Source organism: Mobula birostris, chromosome 4 (assembly GCF_030028105.1).
Source record: "Mobula birostris isolate sMobBir1 chromosome 4, sMobBir1.hap1, whole genome shotgun sequence".
Taxonomy (NCBI): Eukaryota; Metazoa; Chordata; class Chondrichthyes; order Myliobatiformes; family Myliobatidae; genus Mobula; species Mobula birostris.
In genome coordinates, this window is record NC_092373.1 from 81,995,488 (window position 1) to 82,014,255 (window position 18,768).

Below are 18,768 nucleotides of genomic sequence, written 5' to 3' on the forward strand. Positions count from 1 at the left end.
GGGGAATACAAGGCTCCTCCAGAACAGTCCGGAGCACAGAGCTGTCCTGAGAATTACAGGATTTTTCCAGAACAGTCCAGAACACAGAGCTGTCCAGAGTATTATAGGGTTCCTCCAGAACAGTCTGGAGCACAGAGCTGTCCTGAGAATTACAGGATTCCTCCAGAACAGTCCGGAGCACAGAGCTGTCCTGAGTATTATAGCGCTCCTCCAGAACAGTCCAGAGGACAGAGCTGTAGGTTCAGCAAAACAACAGTCCTTACATGGGCTTGAATGCCAGAGTCATTGCTCCTATCATCCACATTTAGCCCTTATCTGCTGTGGGTTGTCAAATGATAGTACACTGCAGGGGAATGAGGCACTATGACTGCTACCACAATATTGACCTTTAACTACAATTGGTCACACACCACCTAGACTCTGAAATCCCTTCTGGTCATGCCATCTCAGTGAATGGTGGTGCTGGCTCGATGGGCTGAATGGCCTACTCCTGCACCTATTGTCTATTGTCTATTGTCTAACTGAAAGAAGTTTTGCTGTGGGAAAGCCTGCCAAATCGAAACCTATGTGTGTTTCCTCTATATACTGAGTCAGTACAGAGGCTCTATGAACCTACAGGTTCGTTGATCTATCTTACACAAGGTGGCTCCATCTAAGCACATAAAGGTCCTTTGTTATGTTATCTTGGCAGGCACTTGGAATGTGCTTGCAGGCGTGGATGCAGTATTACAGCTGATCTCAAAGAGGCAAACTTCACCAAACACTAGTCATCTCATATACTGAGGTTCAGGGATGAGAATTACTCCCTAAATACCACAGGCATATACAGCCTCCACACAGAAGACCATCCTCTCTCTCTTACAACATTTTATGCTATCCTGCAAGCCCTCTGCTCAGTCTTCCAGTCATGGTGTACTCCACGGGGTGTTTCTGGTATAGTAGGCATGTCTTATAACTTCAGCTTCTTGTAGAATTTCAGAGCAAGTCGCAGTTACACAATGCTATGGATCCTATGGAGCAAATGTAAGGATCTCGCAAATACAACCACACTCTTGTATCAGAAAATACTGAATAAAAATCAGTGAGCAACTTGCAAGCAGTTGATGATTTTTTGAGATGCACAAGAGAAGAATCATTCCTGCTGCTTCAGGTATCTTCAGTTCTGCAGAGTTAAAAGGGGGTTCTAGCTGAAGTGATGATCTTCAAAATGGCATTGTAATGTCAAATCAGCATTATGTGCTGCTTGATGTCACAACGTATCTACTCAATTCACACCAGATGTCATATTAACGCATCCAGTCAACACCCACATAAAGTAATCTAAATAGACACAAAAGTGCATGAGGATATCAATGTCTCATTAGAACAAGATCACTTAGATTTTCTCATGCTTCTTTGTTTTTCATGATAACACAAATCCTTACCCTTCATAATACCACTAACTCCAATCCCTACACTTCATAATACTCCTAACTCCAATCCTTACCCTTCATAATACCCCTAACTCCAATCCCTACACTTCATAATACTCCAAACTCCAATCCCTACTCTTCATATTTCTCCAGGCTCCATTTCCTAAACTTCATAATACCCCTAAATCCAATCCCTAAACTTCATAATACCCCTAACTCCAATCCCTGCACTCCATGATACCCCTAACTCCAATCCCCACACTTCATAATACCCCTAACTCTAATCCCCACACTTCATAGTACCCCTAACTCTAATCCCCACACTTCATAATACCCCTAACTCTAATCCCCACACTTCATAATATGCCTAACTCCAATCCCCCCCACACTTCATAATACCCCTAACTCTAATCCCCACACTTCATATTACCCCTAACTCTAATCCCCACACTTCATAATCCCCCTAACTCCAATCCCCACACTTCATAATCCCCCTAACTCCAATCCCCACACTTCATAGTACTTCACAGTACGTAGTGATTGTAAGAACTGTGTTTTGAAACTTGGCCCCAGAGGAACACTGCTCCGTTTGGCAGTATACATGCATATGGTTGACTGACAACTAAATTTGAACTAGAACTTGAAGAGAAGAATTCCACACTGAAATACCCAGCATTTTGAGGTGACTAAATCATTAGTTCTCTCCGGAAATTTATTTTTAGTTGTACAACATTCTTCAGATCCACAGGCTGGAATGGGTGTGCATTTGGTACTGTATATTTTGCTGAGATAGCGTCCAAGCTACAGGTCAAACATTGTGAATTAGACAAATTGGGACAAGTACTTTACTTTAAAGAGGTATTCAGAGCGCTGATTGTTTTCAAACGTGTTGCATTTGTTCAAGGGAAAATCAATCACTAAATCATCTTGGATTACGTACCTGAAGTTTCCATCCAGTGTTTATACCCTAGACAGTCCAGTCCTGTTGGTGTGCTCTGGGATAAGGTAAGAAATCTCAGGGGTATGTTTTTGAAGGTAGCAGAGAGAGGTGGTAGATAGGGAAATCTCATTCCAACCTAGGGAAAAAGATAAAGAATTCAGTGTAATTGAATTGTCTAGTTCAGTCTTGTACAATTCTGAGCATAAATGATGTTTGATTTCTCATTAGATATCAAACATTCCATTCACCCAAACTGATATTTGATACACAGACAGACCAAATATTAAGCGCACTTATCAAAATGATGGAAATGATAGTGAAACAAAGATAATATTTTTAATAGCAAAACTTTACAATTGACATTGTTAAAGCGAGTCTATTTGAATAATTTAACACTTATGAAATGATCCTTTCGCTATCCTCAAAGATTAAGAGTGGTGTACATACTACACTTCTAGTAGATATGGTGAGTAGGCACTCTTTTCCAGGTGTCAAGTATATTATGACTGGAAGGATTTTTAGTAATCTTTAGACAAAACAAAGGTAAGTAGTCACAGAAAAAGCCAAGAAATGAAATAAGTACGAAAGTGGGAATACATCAAGTTATAGAATGTTGCATTACGAAATACTTTACTTCCTCTGCACCCTCAAGCAAAGAAAGAACAGATTAAATTTGCTTAAGTGAATTGTAAATGAAAGATGATTTCAGATTTAATATTACTATTTGGTTATGCCCCATGCTGTAGGAAGGGAGGGACAGGGTAAAGGACTTAATTGACAACAAAAATAAAATGAAAAGTAGATGCTTTTGGGTGGTACAGTAGTGTAGTGGTTAACACAACATTTTACAGTACCAGCAGCCCAGGTTCAATTTGCGCCACTGTCTGTAAGGAGTTTGTACCTTCTCCCTATGACCATGTGGGTTTCCTCCAGATGCTCCAGTTTCCACCCACAGTCGAAAGACGCACCGGTTGGTGGGTTAATTGGTCATAATAATTGTCCCGTGATTAGACTAGGGATAAATCAGGGGTGGCTGGCCGGTGCAGTTTGAAGGGCTGGGAGGGTCTGTACTGTGTCTCAATAAATCAGGGGCTCCCAACCTTTTTTATGCCATGGATCAATGCCATTAAGCAAGGGGTCTATAGACTATAGTTTGGGACCCCCTGCAATAAATAAATAAACAAACAAATATGATGAATTGTTGGAAGTATGTGGCAAGGGTATCTCTAATTGCTGTGCACAGTGACATGGGTAATCATTTTGTGGAAATTTCTCTCACTTGTTATTTCAAGTCAGGCTCTAAACATTCTATAAAGGACCATTTTAACAATTTCACTTTGAGTAATAAACAGAGGAAATCACCAAACACAATAAATTACACCATTACTCTGTATAATCAGGAACAAACTGATAGCCCCAAACTGGGTCATGAAAATACATCTTTCTAGTCAATTATAACACCATATCCACACAATGGTTGGTGAAGGGAAGACAGAAAAGGGAACAAGAATAAGGAGATTCATTGGAAGTCAGTTCCCAAATGCACACTATGCAAGATAATAAGTCATTGGAATTACACAAAATCCTTTTGGGAGCAAGTAACACTTATACATTCTCAATGTGTGGCACATGCTGCCTGCTATTACTTATTACCAATTTGCAATGCACTTTTGAAGATCAAGTGAACTGTTCATAATGTTGAAAAGACAGTAATACCTCAAGACTAGAGAGCCAGAGCCAACCATGAAGTGATAGTAATGCAGAACACAAATGATTAAGAGGACAGTTTGTGAAGTGAGGCATCCAGAGACACAGAGCTAGGAGAAGAAGATGAAGGTGTAAAAGTACTTCACAGCTCACAGTACTTCAGAGGACTTGATGCGTTATCTTACTTCATTGCGAGTCTCAGCGTTGGTCCTGCCATGACGTTTTCTGCTGTTCTTTACATCTGCAATCAACTTCCTCCGCCTCTTCCTTGCTTCTTCCTGCAGCAACTCATCTGAGCTGCATCGCTTGTAAGATGGTAAGCATAACTCTTCCATGTCATCCTCACTGTCTAGTTTACATTTCGCTTCTTGCTCAGTGCAACCATGTAGCCAGGCCATCTGTCCGCTGTCTGAGAAGGGGCGCTGCCGCAGGTGGCTCTGCTGATGGCTCCTCAGGACCGCTGAAGCAGTTGGGTTCATCTCCTGTGTTGGCTGGTTTGGATGCTTACTTACTTCCTGTGTGGCAGTGCCGGGTAGAGAAATGTGTCAGACACAAACATTTAAGGAATGAACATGAGGACATGTGATATAGCAATGGAACATAGGGCCACTGGCAGCATGATCACTTTCCTGGCCTTCAGGAAAATCAGAAAATCAGAACTTAACATTCTTCTTGTTTAAGGTTTAGCAGGTGAATAAAACAGGCATTATAATCATCCACAGAAACGTCTGGCTTGCAAGTGTGTCAAGACCTCTTCCCCCCTCTCTCAACAGACATCAAATCAAGAAAAATTGACAGGCATTTCTTTCTGAGAAAAATGTTCAGAGATACAAAGTATTTCAAGAGCGAGCCCTTTGTTAAATGTTACAGTCACTACTGAAGTAATATTAAGCTAATCTCAATCTTGAAGAGTAATTGTGGTTTTAAACAAGTTTGGTTCAATTGTTATGAATGACAATAAATTTATTTGGACTTGTAGTAACCTGTATTCTCTTTATGAAGCTCTTGCAAGTTTTTGAGATACGTTTCACTGTCATGTTTAACTCATCTTGAAGTGGGTCTGACAAATGTTACTCTAAAGTGGAGACATTTGAAGGTGCAGGAATTTTAGAGGAGAATTCATCTACCAAGAGCAGATAACAATGGATAAATTTTATTGGATGAGCATTGTGTGTTATCCATCATGTTATTTTAGGACATTATTTGCTTTGCCTCAAGCATGCATCAAGTTATTTATTTCATCGTACACTTGATAAAATTAAGGATTGATAGGTCAAATATCAATAGCAACCAATATCAACTACAATAAAAAAGTGTGGGGATTGATGCTCATGAACTCATTTTAGGCTTCAAAACCTGCATAATGGATTGTTAATGTGGTGTCAAATTAGTTCAGTTTAATTCTTGACACTGTTTAATTCCATGCATATCAGAACCAGAATGTGAAAAGTTTTATTGGGAATAGTTGTCTATGCCCGGAGTAAGTGAGTACAATAAAACTTTTTTTCTGGAATTCAACTAATTTGATATTGCTTTAAAGTATTTAAAGATGGCCATATGCAAGGGTTGCCCTCCACCTTGACCCAATAATTTTATCCACTCGTTATTAGACATGAAAACCATGCTGAACGCTATGTACCACTTACACTGAAGGGCGGATTTTGCAAAGAAGTACTGAAGGCTTCATAGACCACTGTTTGCCTTTCTTCATGGAAATTCCAAGAAGATTCAGATTCCCACATGCTAAGCGAGAGTGTGAAATATGGAAGTCTTGAACTATCTAACTATTGGCATTTTTCAAACTTTGTACCAACACATGGAGTCTATTGGTGGAGCGCAAAGCCGGGGAAACTGCCAATCATTGACAGTGGACAATCTATCTGAACAACCCACAAAAGTATTAAGGCACATTTGCTGTCTTTAGATTACTTATTAATTGAACTTATTTAAATAGTTTTAAATGCTTTTGTTTCCTTTTCAACAATTTATTAAATGTTTTGTTCTTTTTTACTTAGTTTAATAGCTTGATAAATATTTTCACATTTCAATTGTTTTTAAAGTTTTCACAAACTTTCTCTATAATTTTGACAGTTGGATAAACATGTAGATATAGCTTACGGGTTCCCAAGGTTTAATTATCATTTCCATGGGTTGGGTTTCTCTGTCTCCACCTCCCTCACAAATATATTTACATGGCAATAGAACTTGCCACGGGGATTGAAGCTGATTATGTCCCTTTGTTCCTATTGGAGAATAAGGAAGGGTATGCAGGTGTGGGTAGCTTGTGGCAGACCACAAAATTCAGGGCATGTTATATGTTACAATGGACATATATAAATACAAAGAGTTTGCTTTAAAAAAAATCAATAATGACCCAAAGGTAATCCAGAAATCTCTGCATTTGCTACTATTGGCCAGTAGGTGGTAGATTCACCATTTCAAAATCAAATATCATCTATATTTTTCATATAGTATGTCATTGCGATTTACAATACATATAAAAAGCAGCTATCTTTAGTTTAAGCTTGGCATTTTGAAATTAAGCCAAATAAAGCTTCCTTAGTTGTTCCATTCCAATTGAAATTGGGTGGAAATCGATAGGGTGGTTAAGAAGGTGTATGGTATTTTGGCCTTCATTCGTCTCGGGAGGGAGCTCAAGAGCCACTAGGTAACATTGCAACTCTATAAAAACCTGGTTAGAACACAGATTGGAATATAGAGTTCAGTTCTAGTCACCTCATTGGATATAACAGCTTTAGGGAGGGTGCAGTGGAGATTTACTAGGATGCCGTCTGGACCAGAGGACATGTCTCACCAGAATAAGTTGAGCAAGATAGGGCTTCACTCTTGGCAGCAAAGGAGAATGCGAGGTGGCTTGATAGAGGCATAGATTGTATGGATAGCCAGAAACTTTTTCCCAGGGCAGAAATGTCTAATATGAGGGGCTTTAATGTTAAGGTGATTGATAGAAAGTATAGGGGAGATGTCAGAAGTAACTTCTTTACCCAGTGAGTGGTGAATGCATGAAATGTCCTGCCATGAACCGTGGTAGATGCAGATACATTAGGGACATTTAAGAAACTCTTAGATAGGCACATGGATGAGAAAAAAATGGTGGGCTATGTAGGGGAAAAGGGTTAGATTGATCTTAGTGTAGGTTAAAAGGTCAGCACCACATCATGGGCTGAGGGTCTGTACTGTGCTGTAGTATTCTATGGTCTATGTAAAAGAACAGTATGTGTTTATAGATCATGATAATCTTAGAACAGTTTAAGGCTGGGTACCTGCCTCATGGTTTAGTCAGAATCATTCCAAACATATTGACAAATACTGAGCATTCTAGTGAGAATTTTACACAGTTCTTCATGGAAAGTCATTCTGAATTTGTCCCCAGAAAGGATTTATACTACAAAAAAAAGTAAAGATCTATTTTATGCCAATTTTTCCAACAAGATGATTATCATTTTTCACAAGGAAGGAGCTCTTAGCAATAATTTGGTCAGATCTAAAACTGGAACTGGTCAATATGCTCTTCATCAGGGAGAAACAGAGATGACTCTTTCGAGGACAATTATAGGGTAACAAGTGGAAAACTGCTAGATTATCTAATAATGAAGAAAGTCACTTGTGCTTTTGTTTATAGAGAATTAGATGTTCACAGAAGCCACTACTATCCAATGAAAACTTATTCCCTGGTTAATGCTTCATTGTTCCATGCATGACTGAGCTGGAAATCGTATCTGGTGGCAAAGGTGAACCACACTTTGTACCTTGTCAAATGTTGGGGGAGGCACAAGTAGACCCAGAAATATCAGGTTCCACCCCAGAAACAAGTGACTTTGGACTTGGTGAAGAATCTATAAAACTAATTAGCTGGGCAGGGTTATGGCCTGCTCTGCCTGACCCCCATCCTGCCCGTTTTCAATAGCTTATGTGTAAAGCAACAAGATCTGGATCTTGGTTTTTAACAATACTAAGTTTTTCTGTACTGGCACATTAAGAGAGCAAGTAGTTTCATATTGAATACTTAAGAGATGTGCAAAAAAAACAAACTGCTGGAGAAATTAATGTGCAATTATTAAGGTAATTGGAAAGCTGCTTTTATAGCTGTATTGTATGCAATAATATCTGAACCACTCACCTCATCTTTGGCAATGTCAATGACTGAAGATGTCGTATTTAGACTTGTCTGTGATTGACTGCTTATTCCACTGTCCTCTTTCTGACATTCATAATTCAGGGACTGTACTGAAAGAAGGAGGTTTCCTCTTGGTTTTGATGTTGTCGGCCTTTCAGGGCTTTCCAACGCACCATCTGTTGTCCTGCTAGAATCCAAGGAAGTCCACGACGAAGTGCTACCTCTGTTGCTGGAACGAAAGCTCCTTCGAAAACTTGACCTTGGACTTTGAGGTTTAGGACTCATAGGCCTTGCAGGGAAAGGACCATCAAAGCATTCGGAAATCACACCAGGCCTATTCCAAGTAGGGCTTAACTGATTCATTAAAGTGTGTGGGATGGACTGACTTGGTGTAGTTCTGAAACCATCATCAGTTTCCAGATTATTGTTGGGCATCAGTGCAAGTCTCAATCCATTTGGAGATGTTCTTTTCCCTCTTTGTTCGACTGGTTTTGCAACAAAATCTGAGTCAGAGGAGCAACTTGAAAACTGAGCTCTGCATGACCTCCGAGCTGGTGGAGGTGAGGAGGGTGATAAGGGGTGGCCACTGTCAACCTGATCCATTGAGATCCGCCTTGCATATTCACTGTGCACTTGAGACTGTGTCCTTATGAGTTGACTTTCCCCACTGCTTGTACTTGAAGTGCTCGATGGATTTAATCCCTTTATGGATTCCGACTCGTTTAGTCTCATGAACCTTTTCCAGGACATGTGCCTTGATTTGCCATCATCACCATCAAATTTCTTGTGAGATTTTGAGTGCTGATGGGCACTTTCTTTTTCTCCAGATTTTGTTTCAAAGAAACTGGAGAGTGATTTATTAGCAAAAGCCCGTTTCATTCTAAGGTTAAGGCTGTCGGCACTTCTGCTCTTTTTACAACTGCTATCTGTTGTGGGAGCTATTTTGGTATTTTGATCCTCTGTGTTAATGTCATCTCCCTCTATAGAGTCTGTGATTCTGCTATGGAAATAATGACCAATCTCTGCCACACTCTGAACTTCTCCCATACCTTCTACATCCTGGCGTCCACCAGTGCCAAATGCTCTACTCACATTTTGGTTCGACGGACTGCTACTTTCGAAAACATCATTGTCTTCGTCTGAACCATCCAAAATTGGATGTTCACTCTTATCTTTGACGTGATGAGGCAGATGAATTTTATAGCTTGGGTAATGCACTTTATACACTGAGACACAATTTGCATTGCTCTTGGTTTGTATTTTATTCTCTTCCGCATCTCGCACCTGTTGCCTCTTGTTCCCCTCTCTGTTGGTACTTTCAGTTTGATGTTCTTGTGACCATGATTTGTTTCTCCTAAATGATGCCATTTTAGTGAAAACTGAAAATTTTGAGCTTTTGAAAGAAGCGGTGAAGGAGTTTAAGGAGGAGAACGATCCAAACCGATCTTCTCCTTTTGTGGAGCTCTGTCTCTGAAGTGCTTTATGTAAGCTGCTGTTACTTCCAAATGGGTAAGTCCTTTCCTCTAGTTCTTCACTAGTTGTACTGTTACCATCAGTATCATAAATAACTGGTGGACTATCAGTAGGTTCACCATCTAATTTAATTGTCTCTTGGCTGCCATTTTCACAATTGGCTTGTTGTTCATCCACTATTTTGTCATAATCCATGCTGTCAGTGTTTTCAGTTTGCAGAGAGTCTACCTCTGCAGGTATGCCAATGTATTTTCTGTGCACATCTGCGTTTGCAATTCCAGTGTCTTTTAATTTTGCTTCTACTGGAAGTTCAGCTGTCTTTGAGTCAGTACCTTGAATACTGATTGGATGGTTTTCCAAACCGTTTTCAGGAGCTACAATATTGTCTCTGAACCCTTTTTCAACAAAAAAGATTGTTTGCTCTAGCTCAGCATCAGTTATCTCCATTTTATTTTTTTCAGCAGTGCTATTCTGTTCAAGGGTGTTAGTAGTCTCTGATACTGACAATCCTTCAACAAAAACCTTTCTTGGTTCAGATTCTGAATCAAGACCTGCTTCTATGCTAGTTTGAGAAGGAATGTCAACTACCCCTGTTTGTTCCTCACCAGAGACATTACTTATCCTTAAGTTTTGTTCTGTGGTAGCTTCGAATACCAAATGCAATTTATCTGTTTCTGGGTCTGTTTCGCTGCACTCTTTAATAGGTTGTTCAATCAGCACAAGTGTGTGTGCACTTTCCTGGCCAGTGAGTTCAAAAGCATTCTCCCTTCTGACACTAGTGTCATCAGAATAAATTTTGTTAGTTTCTATTGCCCTCTCAAGGAAAACCTCAGTTGGTGTGGTGTTGGGAGGACTTTCTGAATCAACCCTTGCATTAACTGAAGCCATACTTGTTTGTTTGTCCGTTTGAAGGTCAATCTCATGTTTTTCTATACTTCTAACCTCTGGGTCTGTGTGTGAATAGCTGTCCCTCAAAACCAGTGTTTCATTAATCCTCTGACTTGACAGATGTGTCTCAAAACCTCTGTCAAAATTCTCATTTTGCTCCTTTCCTGGTGATGTTAAGTCAGTGATATCCCCTTGCTTTCCCTCAATTATATGTTCATGTGGTTCTGTTTGAGTTTGAGAGAAAATCTGCGTAACTTTCAATTTACCCTCTTCAGAATCTTCTCCATGTCTCTCTGTGGAACTACTTCTTGTTCTTTGTGTTGCTCCTGCTGTTTCCTCAGTAGTCCCAGATCCTGTCTCAAGGGGAACTACTCCACTCCCTTCAACATTAACTTCAATGGAAGAACATGTTGATTCCAGCTTAGCTTCAGTGATGTTGTGTACACTTTCTTCATAAGTAGTTTGCTCAGTCTCTGGCCAAGCTGAAAGGATTTCCCGAGTCGTTTCCCCAGGTAGCAGTTCAAATGAGTTACAATGAGTGGATCTTACTTCCGAAATAGGGTCACTTATGTCCACTTTTCCACTTGCAGAAATTTCACTTTGGTCTTGATGTACTTCTTGGTTGCTTACCTTGGTTTCCGAAATCTCACTTACATCTGTGTAGCCCTCTGACTCCTGAAAAACCACATTCTGCTCTAATCGGCTTTCGACATCAAATCCCAGTTGGTGAAAGGTTTCCTGACTAGTGTTCAGTTCGGCGGTAGTATTTGTTCCATTGATGTCTTTTTGATTTACAACACAAACTGTAAAAGGCTCTAATTCACTCACTGGGCAAATTAAAGAGGTTTCGGATTTAAATTCTTGAGCAGTATCACTTGTTTCTATCTTTGGACACCTATCATCTAAACCAGGCAGACTCTTTACCTCTGAATTTATCAAGGTTGATGTTTTATTTATTTCAGATATTATGCCAGGCGTAATCTCAGGAAAGCCCGTTTCTGTTTCAGAAGGGATTTCACTCAGAGCTCGGTCTGTCTCCTGGGAAACACAGACTGATTCTGAATCTAAAATGAGGCCAGCAGAAACCACATTTGCCTCTGTGCACTGTAGTTCAGTTTCAAATGGGATTTCACTTAAGTTTTGCTCTGAATCCAGGCAAGTCCAGACGGGCTCTGATTTAAGACCAGCAAAAATCTCATGTGTCTCAGGATTTGTTTTCGTGGAAAGTGATTCGACTTCAGGGGCAATTTCAATTAAATCTTGGTCTGGATGGAAGAAAGCCCAGATTGATTCTGATATAATTTCACCACAAGTATTGTTTGTCTCAATGGTGGGGATTTGTGATTCAACGTCAATAAGAATTTCACTTATACCTTGATTTGTTTGCACAGAAGGGCATGTTGGATCAGGTTCAAAAGCACTGAAATTTTCACTTGATTCTAAAACTGTCTTAGTGGAATCTGGTTTTCTTTGGTTGGGAATTAGACTTTGATCTGGACTTACACTCTGAGAATATCTGATTGATTTTGATTCTGCAGAGTCTTTACTTCTTTCACAGCCACTTTCAAGGGTATTTGAATGTGATTCAGAGAAAATTTCACTTAGTTTCTGGTTTGTATCTTGGGAAGCGCATAATGTTTCTAATTTTGATATTATCCCATTCAAAGTCTCATCTGCCACTGGATAAGCTTCAATGATATCAGATTCTAGACCCTCTGGAATTTCACTTCTGAATCTGTTCACATCTAGTGGTGTCCGGGTTGACGTGGATTCTGCAGGAGGAGTATTACTTGTTCCGGGACAAACTACAGTGGAGTTTTCAGTATCTCCTGAAGGATTTTCATGTAAAATCTGTTCCTTATTTGAGGAAAACCAGTCTGTTTCTGCCAAAGCGATTATACTTGGATCATGGTTAATTCCATTGGATTTATAATGTATCCCAAGACATGTTGAAGCAGGTTCAGATTGTTCATCGGGGGGAATCCTTGCTAGCTCTGGTGATTCTGATGAAAACACAGTTGGCTGTACACTTAAGTCTAAAGAAATCCCACTTAGCAATGATTCTGTTTCAGAGGGAATAGCAATCTGGTCTTGTGTATGCAGAGAAGTTTTACTGGAGTCCCGTTCCAACTCAGGACAACCAATGTATGCATCAAAAGCAACACTTGATGCTGTTTCTGAACTAGAGGATATATTATGTTGAGCTTTTGTTTCAAAAGAAATGCTGCATTTTTCTAAATTAACTTCATTGGAAAGTTCAGCCCCCTGTGGTTCTGACAGAGAAGAAAATTTGCTTGCCTCTGATTCGGTTTCTGGGGAAAGGTCACCCGGTTTAGGTTCTGTGTCAGCAGCAGGATGACTAGCTCTGGAGTGGGAAATTCTTTGCTTAAGGCACACACTGGGACAGCTGTTTAACGTTACTGCAGAGGTTTGTTCTGAAATGTCACTTTGCACTAATTTTGTCCCTGCTGCAGCTGCATTTCTCACCTGTGGACTAGGGGATCTGCTTTGTATCTCCGAATCTCTAAAGAAGGAAACTGTACAAGTCCTTACTTGTGTTGCACACAACTGCAATGTATCAGAGGTACTAGCACTGAGCTCTGGATCAACAGATATATCAACTAGCCTTTCCCGATCACCAGTATAAGCGTCAATTGTTTCTACTTTTAGTTCAGGATCTGTCAACGTTATCTCTGAAGATGTACTAGTAGGTTCCAATGTTCTCTCACTTGTTGTTGGTGTTTCTATGACATTTTTACTGGATCCAGGTGGAGCACCACGAGAATGTTGGCTTGATCCTGGAGATTCTTCCTCTGAACCATCTTCCCCTTCAGATTCACAGGGTTCAGAAAGATTTTCTATGGATCCTGAGACCTGCCAGAAGAAAGTAAAGGTTTAGTCTTACCTAATTGGATTAATTGGACAAGTTTTCGCATTTTTAACAGTAGAATTCTTCACATTGACATACATTCTGAGCAATAGCATACAATAATGTAATGGTCCCAGGTGTGAATTATTAGTCCTGCTCACATCATGACGAGTACCATGCACCAATAGCAATGGTGTCCCTAACATTCTGCGCTGCATAACTGATTTTGTGTCTTTGCACTTCAAGGCATATGCAAAGGATTGCTTTCCAGTTCTTTCCCTCATTGTAACAAAAACACTTTGAATTCATGTCGAAAGGAACACATTTTTAAAATTGCCATACACCTTAAAGCAGTTACCCTAGTCATAATCAAACAATTGGCAGCAGCCAAAGAAAGAGACCTACAAACAAAAGCTTTGAACTAAGAACCTAAGAAGAAACTTAGAACTTAAGAAGCCTAAGAAACTTCAAAACACTTCAGTAATTTTAAATGCCTTGGTGTTATCATATCACAAGACTTGAGACTGAGACTGTTTCAAAAAGGCATGGCAGCACCTCTACTTTGTTAGAAGTTTGCACAGACTCAGCATGTCATCTAAAACTTTGACAAAGCTCTACAGGTGTGTGGCGGAGGGTATCCCGACGGGTTGCATCACGACCTGGTGGTGACCCCAATACCCAAGAAAGGAAAAGCCTACAAAATGAGGTGGATATAGCCCAGTCTATCACAGGAAGAAACCGCCTCACCATTGACCACATCTACAAGGAATGCTGCCATAATCCATCATCTTGTTGCTGTCATTAGGAAGGAGGTATACGAGTTTTAGGTCCCACACTGCCGGGTACATGAACCACTATTACCCTCCAACCATCAGGCTCCTGAACCAGTGCGGACAACTTCAGTCACCTCAACACTGAACTGATCACTGAACACAACCTGGAGGCTCACTTTAAAGAACTGTACAACTCAGGTTCTCAGTATTATTTATTTATTTATGTATTTGCATAGTTTGTCTTCTTTTGCACACTGGTTGTTTGTCAGTCTTTGTGTGCAGCTTCTCAACGTATTTCTTTTTTCTACTGTGAAGGCCTGCAAGAGAATGAATCTCAGTGTAGTATGTGGTGACGTACACGTACCTGGACGATAAATTTACTTTGAACTTGAAATTTGAAGGGGAAGAAAAACGTATACATTTTTAAGAAGTGAATTCCAGAAACTTGGGCATTGACAGCTATAGACATGGATGCTAATTGTTGGGTTATAGACAGGGTAAAGAATAAAAGGTCAAATTTGAAAGATTACAAAAGCAGAGAAAAGGGATACAAAGGCTAGAGAAAACAAACAGAATATGAGTGAAAAGATCATGAATGGAATTGATATTTAATAATTTATTGATTCATAGGCCAATGAAATTAAAATTAAGATGAGCTTTATTTGTCACAATTTACTTCAAGACATCAAGATATACAAAGAAATGCATTGGTTGCAGCGATCTGAATATGTCCGCAAATGTTGCCAGGCTTCCAGCACCGACAGGGCACGGCCATGACTCGCTAGTCCAAACCTGTACATCTTTGGAACGCGAGAGGAAACTGGAGCATGAGGAAGCCCACACAGTCATGGAGAGAACATACAAAATCTTTACAGACAGCAGCAGGAATTGAACTCCCAATCACTGGCAGTGTAAAGCATTTTGCTATCCGCCACTGTGCTGCCCGCAATGCAGGGTAAATTGGAATCTGTTGAGAGGTAGGGCAGGAGGATTAAAGTCCTTGATAAATATTTTAACTTAGCCAATTTGTTGAAAGAAAGAACATTGCCAGTTCTGTTGATCAGAGGATTTGGATATAACTCTCGGGTAATGGTGCTGGAGTTGAGGTTCTTAAGGATCGGATGGTGACAGTTCTTGACTGAATTCAGATGGGTTTTGAACCACCTTATCTCCTTCTGTGCTTACAGCTGAGAAGTGCACTGGGAAGTTCCTCAGAACCTCACCCTGCTCTGGAAGTGAAGGTTTCTACCAAGTCTGTGCCACCTAGCAACAGGAGAGAAAACTTGGAAGAGAATCCAAAGAAATTCAGCTCCTTTGTTTTGGAAGTAATGACACTCAGATGTCATGGATGTTACATTTGAAACTGCCTGCAGAGTTAGCAATTTATGTTCATTAGTCTAATCAGCCACAAGAATTTTGTGTTCCAAATTTAAAAATGCACTTTTTCACAACTGAGCTTTTTTTTCAAACAGACAACAGTATTGGAACTGAGCATTGCTAGGGCACACTTGACTATGTAAATCGGATAACAGGGAACTGATGCAGATCTGTTTATATTATAGAACATTTGCAGTCAGGGCCACAACTGAGAGAGAGAATGACTAAACATACAAAACACTGAACAAAATCATTATTAAATCACTTGCATTCTCCATAAAATGAGCTTGATTGTAGTTGAAGGTCATTAAATATTCATTTCAATTGCAATGCAATTGGAGAATGTTAAATGAATTGTATCAAACCAGTGTTATTTTTGTGAGGTACCAAACGGAGTTCTCCTCTTTTATTCAAGGCACGTTAGCTCTTTCACTGACTCAATCCTTCAGTCAGTGTTGAACAAAGTGCTTCCTGTGTGGATTAAGCCTTATCATTTATAGAGGTGAATTCCTCAAGTGGGTGGTATCTCGACAACAAACTTGTTTTGTCTAATCACGGAAGCCATCAAATTAGACTGCCGGCGTTACAGAAATTTGAATCTTAAACAAAAGCAAAATATCATGCAGGGACTTTCTTCGGAAGAATAAAAGATTTGTTATGGTTTTTAGCAACTCTACATGAGCTGTGTTTTATTTATTTCACTACTTTGATTTCCAGTGTTAAATTTTATTTTTTCACTGGCATCATGCCGAAGACCCAATCAGAAATTATTTTTCAAAGCGGTTCAGAGAAAATGTACAAAATGTGAGAAAATGAAAAAAATACACCACTAAATTCTTGTATCAATGCATAGTGAAACAGAGAAAGGCATGAAACTAAAAGGTGACAGACACAAAACGCTGGAGAAACTCAGCAGGCCGGGCAGGAATAAACAGTAATGTCTTGAGCCAAGACCCTTCATCAGGAAGTGTGAAGGCACACACTCAATGATTTAGGAACAGCTTCTTCCCCTCTGCCATCTGATTTCTAAATGAGCATTGAAGCCATAAACACTACTGCAATACTTTTTTCATTTCAATTTTCACACTACTTATTTAATTTCTGTGTACATACATCTACTGATGCCTCTGGACACACCTTCAGTGATGTTCCTGGAATCATCGGGTGTTTCGGGTCTTTCAACATCATACACCCTCCTCCAGGTGACCCAGCCGGGGCTGATCAGACCCCAGCTTGTGTCCAGATGGCTAGCTACTTATGACTCCATGGCTCCCCTCTTTTGAGCCACAGCCATCTTGAGGCCGTCGCTGCCGCATCGGTGGTACTGCGGATGGCTCTCCTCTTCCTCTCTCCCTCGATGCCCAAAATGCTGAAGGTTCTAGCTAAGGAGCGGGCTGTGAATCCCCTACAACCAACCTCCACTGGGAGACACCTCGCTCTCCATCCAGCCTGCTGACAGTTGCTGACCAGTCCTGCGTACTTGGAGAGCTTCCTTTCAAAGGCCTCCTCCAAGCGATCTTCCCATGGGACTGTCAGCTCCAGTAGCACCACTTGCTTAGTAGACTCAGACACAAGGACAATGTCTGGTCGCAGGGTGGTGGCTGCGATATAGTTCGGGAACTTCAGCTGCCCTTCGAGGTCCACCAACAGTTGCCAGTCCCTTGCAGAGGTCAGAATGCCTGCAGATGTTCTTTTGGCAGGTATTGGCTGCTCCCCAGCTCTGACAAAGGCAATGGTCTGCTTGGAGGGTCGGGACTGCTTCGCCCACTCAACTCCTGCACTGACGGCTTCAGCGATGGTCTTCAGGACCTGATCATGCCTCCACCTGTACCGTCCCTCACCAAGTGCCCTTGCACAGCCGCTGAGGATGTGCTCCAGGGTTCCTCGCTTGGAGCACAGTGGGCACGCAGATGACTCTCCCTTGCCCTATGTGTGCAGGTTTGATGGGCTTGGAAGCAGATCGTACACTGCCTGGATGAGAAATTGGATGCGGTATGGTTCGGCTTTCCAAAGATCAGCCCAGGTCACTTTCCTCTCAACCGCGTTCTCCCATCTTGTCCAAGCTCCCTGTTGCTTCATTCCCACGGCCTTGCAGGTTCTCGTTTCCTCCACTACTGCTCTCACCTCCTCCTGAATGAGACAACGCCTTTCCTTCCCTCTGGTGTCTATTTGGGGAGTTGGAAAGGAACATAGCCCAGCTTGGCCTCGTGTGACCACTCCCACCAGCCTCCTGTGATGCAGCCTTGCCTATAACTAATATATATATAGTAATCTGTGTTTTTTTCTTTCACACATGGCATTGTACTTCTGCCACAAAGACAACAAATTTCATTACATTTGCTGGTGATATTAAACCTGATTCTGAAATTGACAGTGGGAGCTTGCAGTTGCAGGAAAGGCCAGCAAGAATAACCAATGGACTACTACATTTTATGCCTGCAACTGAGTATAGAAACCATAGAAAAACTACAGCACAGAAACAGGCCTTTTGGTCCTTCTTGGCTTTTTTGCCTAGTCCCACTGACCTGCACATGGACCATTATCCCTCCATACACCTCCCATCCATGTATCTGTCCAATTTATTCTTAAATGTTAAAAAAGAACCCGCATTTACCACCTCGTCTGGCAGCTCATTCCATACTCCCACCACTCTCTGTGTGAAGAAGCCCCCCCCTAATGTTCCCTTTAAACTTTTCCCCCCTCACCCTTAACCCATGTCCTCTGGTTTTTTTCTCCCCTTGCCTCAGTGGAAAAAGCCTGCTTGCATTCACTCTATCTATACCCATCATAATTTTATTTACCTCTATCACATCTCCCCTCATTCTTCTACGCTCCAGAGAATAAAGTCCTAACCTATTCAACCTTTCTCTGTAACTGAGTTTCTCAAGTCCCGGCAACATCCTTGTAAACCTTCTCTGCACTCTTTCAACCTTATTTATATCCTTCCTGTAATTTGGTGACCAAAACTGAACACAATACTCCAGATTCGGCCTCACCAATGCCTTATACAACCTCATCATAACATTCCAGCTCTTGTACTCAATACTTTGATTAATAAAGGCCAATGTACCAAAAGCTCTCTTTACGACCCTACCTACCTGTGACGACACTTTCAGGGAATTTTGTATCTGCATTCCCAGATCCCTCTGTTCCACTGCACTCCTCAGTGCCTTACCATTAACCCTGTATGT

At 40.9% G+C, this 18,768-nt stretch overlaps 1 protein-coding gene across 1 annotated transcript in view; it reads right to left on the minus strand.

Annotated features, from left to right (window-relative positions):
* Positions 1-18,768, minus strand: part of arhgef4 (Rho guanine nucleotide exchange factor (GEF) 4) — a 355,442-nt gene that overhangs the window by 166,857 nt on the left and 169,817 nt on the right. The window contains exons 2-4 of the mRNA XM_072255652.1: positions 8,201-13,432; positions 4,245-4,574; positions 2,353-2,488 (exon numbers count right to left, since the gene is read on the minus strand). Coding sequence (XP_072111753.1) covers positions 2,353-2,488; positions 4,245-4,574; positions 8,201-13,432 — 5,698 coding nt within the window. The remainder of the gene's footprint in view (positions 1-2,352; positions 2,489-4,244; positions 4,575-8,200; positions 13,433-18,768) is intronic.